This window comes from Rhea americana, unplaced genomic scaffold (genome assembly GCF_003343005.1).
Source record: "Rhea americana isolate MKP2758 unplaced genomic scaffold, rheAme1 scaffold_452, whole genome shotgun sequence".
Classification (NCBI taxonomy): Eukaryota; Metazoa; Chordata; class Aves; order Rheiformes; family Rheidae; genus Rhea; species Rhea americana.
The window spans coordinates 280,843-283,166 of NW_028186593.1; the positions used below are offsets into that span (position 1 = coordinate 280,843).

General features: G+C 58.4%; 2 protein-coding genes across 2 annotated transcripts in view; one reads left to right on the forward strand and one right to left on the reverse strand.

Moving 5' to 3' along the window:
* PCGF2 (polycomb group ring finger 2) overlaps positions 1–1,232 on the forward strand; it is a 5,554-nt gene extending 4,322 nt beyond the window's left edge. Inside the window, exon 5 of the mRNA XM_085316133.1 lies at positions 1,219–1,232. Within this exon, the coding sequence (XP_085172259.1) occupies positions 1,219–1,232 (14 nt within the window). The remainder of the gene's footprint in view (positions 1–1,218) is intronic.
* Positions 1,233–1,547: 315 nt separating this feature from the next.
* Positions 1,548–2,324, reverse strand: part of CISD3 (CDGSH iron sulfur domain 3) — a 4,675-nt gene continuing 3,898 nt past the window's right edge. The window contains exons 4-5 of the mRNA XM_085316134.1: positions 2,196–2,324; positions 1,548–2,051 (exon numbers count right to left, since the gene is read on the reverse strand). Of these exons, the coding sequence (XP_085172260.1) occupies positions 1,779–2,051; positions 2,196–2,324 (402 nt within the window). The 3' untranslated portion in view covers positions 1,548–1,778. The remainder of the gene's footprint in view (positions 2,052–2,195) is intronic.

Genomic DNA, 2,324 nt, shown 5'->3' on the forward strand with positions numbered 1-2,324 from the left:
GCAAAACGACTCTCAACGGCGGCACGGCCAACGCCTTGACCTAAGAGCCACGCCGGCCCCGGCTTTTATATATCTATATATATTATATATATATACATATATATGTGTACATAGGGAGAAAAAAAAATTATACATACTTATTTTCTATTGATTGACCAGATTAATTTAAGATGCAAAGAAGACACATAAATGTGGTTGGATATTTTTAAATGTTTTTTTTCTTTTTAATTATTATTTTTCATTGTTTTAACTTAATGCAAGCTGCATGCCGGAGCCAGGCGTCCCGCAGGCACTGCCGTCTGCTTTTGCTCGTTTTCTGTAACGCTTTTCCCTCTTCTCCCCCCAACCCCCCGGCCTCTCGCGCCGCCCGGCGAGACGGGGCCGTAAGCAGAGGAGCCCGGAGGCGCAGGTAAGGGCCAAGCACAGGTAAGGGCCAAGCACAGAAGCCAAAATCTCCCCGTCCGTGCAGCCGGGGCGCCGCGGCTTTGCCTCGCCATGTCTTTACCTTGCCATGCACATTGCTGTTTATTTTTTTATTATTATTATTTATTTTGCTTCCCCTGTGTGGTTTCTAGCCAGTGTTTCAGGCTCTGATCTAGCAAAGCCTTCTCGTTATGCACAGTAAGTAAGCTTTTCGCCCCCCCCTTTTTTTCCCCTCCGCTCAGCTAAAGATCGCGCTCGCGCCTCGGCGCCGCATGTCCCCGCGGGGGATGTGGGAGCACGAGCCCCTTGCACAGCGTTTGCCCCTTTGCAAGGGCGGCCGGGGAGCGACCGTCCCACCCTCTCCTCCTGTCCCCGYGGTGCATTTTTTTTTCCAAAAAATAAATGACTACAGTGCCTTTAGCCAGGAGGTTTTCGGGGAAGGGTGAGTGCGGGAAGGTGCTGCCGGGCTTTGGGCACGGGCCTGCGCGCTCCGGGGAGAGGGGACCGAGTTTCCACATTGCAAAAGCACACGATTCCCCGGGGGCATGCGGAGCCCTGGGGGGGGTTATCTTTTATCCCCGTCGGGGGGGTGAATGAACGGCAAAAAAAAATATATAAGCAAGTGCCTGCAGAGCCCAGGCGGTGGCGCGGGAGGGGGGATGCTGCGGCGGCGGTGTGACGGCACACGGAGAACCAAAGGAAAACAGCATGGGAATTGTATGAACTCCAAAGGTCAGGAAACGTGGGATGTCACTCTTGTTATTTTTCTTCTTTTTCCCCCCTTTTTTTAAGTAGCGCACCCCCCATGATGAACTTTACAGGCATCTTTGCAAGCACAGCGGCCGCCCGGGCAGCGCTCGCGGGGGCTGCCCGGTCCGTCCCGCCGGCGCGGTGCCCGCGGGTCTGCCGCCCGGGGCCGGACCATGGGCTGGAAGCGTGTCCGGGAGGGGGGCTCCATTCGTCTCGACTTTGACACCCCTTTTTTCCTTGTAAATAGGCCAAAATGGACTGAGGGAGGCGGCAGAAGTGCCTCGACCTGGGGTTTGCGTGGGGCGTCGGGGAGGCGGTCGTTTTTTCTTTTTTCTTTTTTCCCCTATATGGTACAAACCAAATTGCTCTGTACGTTTGCATCCTGTACGACGTTTTAATGTCCTGTAATATATTCTGATATTCACGTATCGTTATGGGTTAAACATTTGTATAACTATACAGCTTTGTAAATGTAATAAACGCCGCAGASTGTCACTGACTTGGCGCGTGCGCGCGGGGCCGCCCGTCCGGCTCTGCACAAGCGGCCCCCCCCCCCGAAGCCCGTGGCGCGCGGGTTTTTTAATTTTCATTTTTTTCCCTCTTTTTTATTTTGTTCCTTTTGCGGTTGCTTGCGGGCCTCCGTCACCCCCCCCCGCAGCAGCAGCGGCAGCAGGAGCGGAGCTGCAGCGCGGGGGCAGCGCGGCGGGGGCCCCGTCGGGGCCGCGGGGCGGCGGCGCCCGCCCGTGGCTGCCGTCGCAGTAGGGCGGCGAGCGGGTGCGTTTGCAGCCGCAGAGCCGGGCGCGCCGGTCGGCGTCGGGCGTGAAGCGCAGCGGGGCGACGCCGGGCGCCGTGTGCCGGTGGGAGCCGTCGCAGAAGGGCTGCAAAAAGCAACGCGGGGAGCCGGGCAGCACCGCCGCCGGCGCAGCGCGGCCCCCGCACCGCGCGCAGCCCGCCGCGGAGCGGAGCGSAGGGCACAGCAGGAAATTAAATTAAAAAGGGGAGGGCAAAAACACTCCAGAAACCTGCTTCTTGCTGTGGCCGCAGGCGCACCACGCGTACGTCTTCCMGGCCTTCAGCTCCACCGCGAAGGGCTGCGCGGCCTGCGCCAGCCGCCGCACACAGCCCGCGGCCCCCGCCGCTGTCACGAGCGC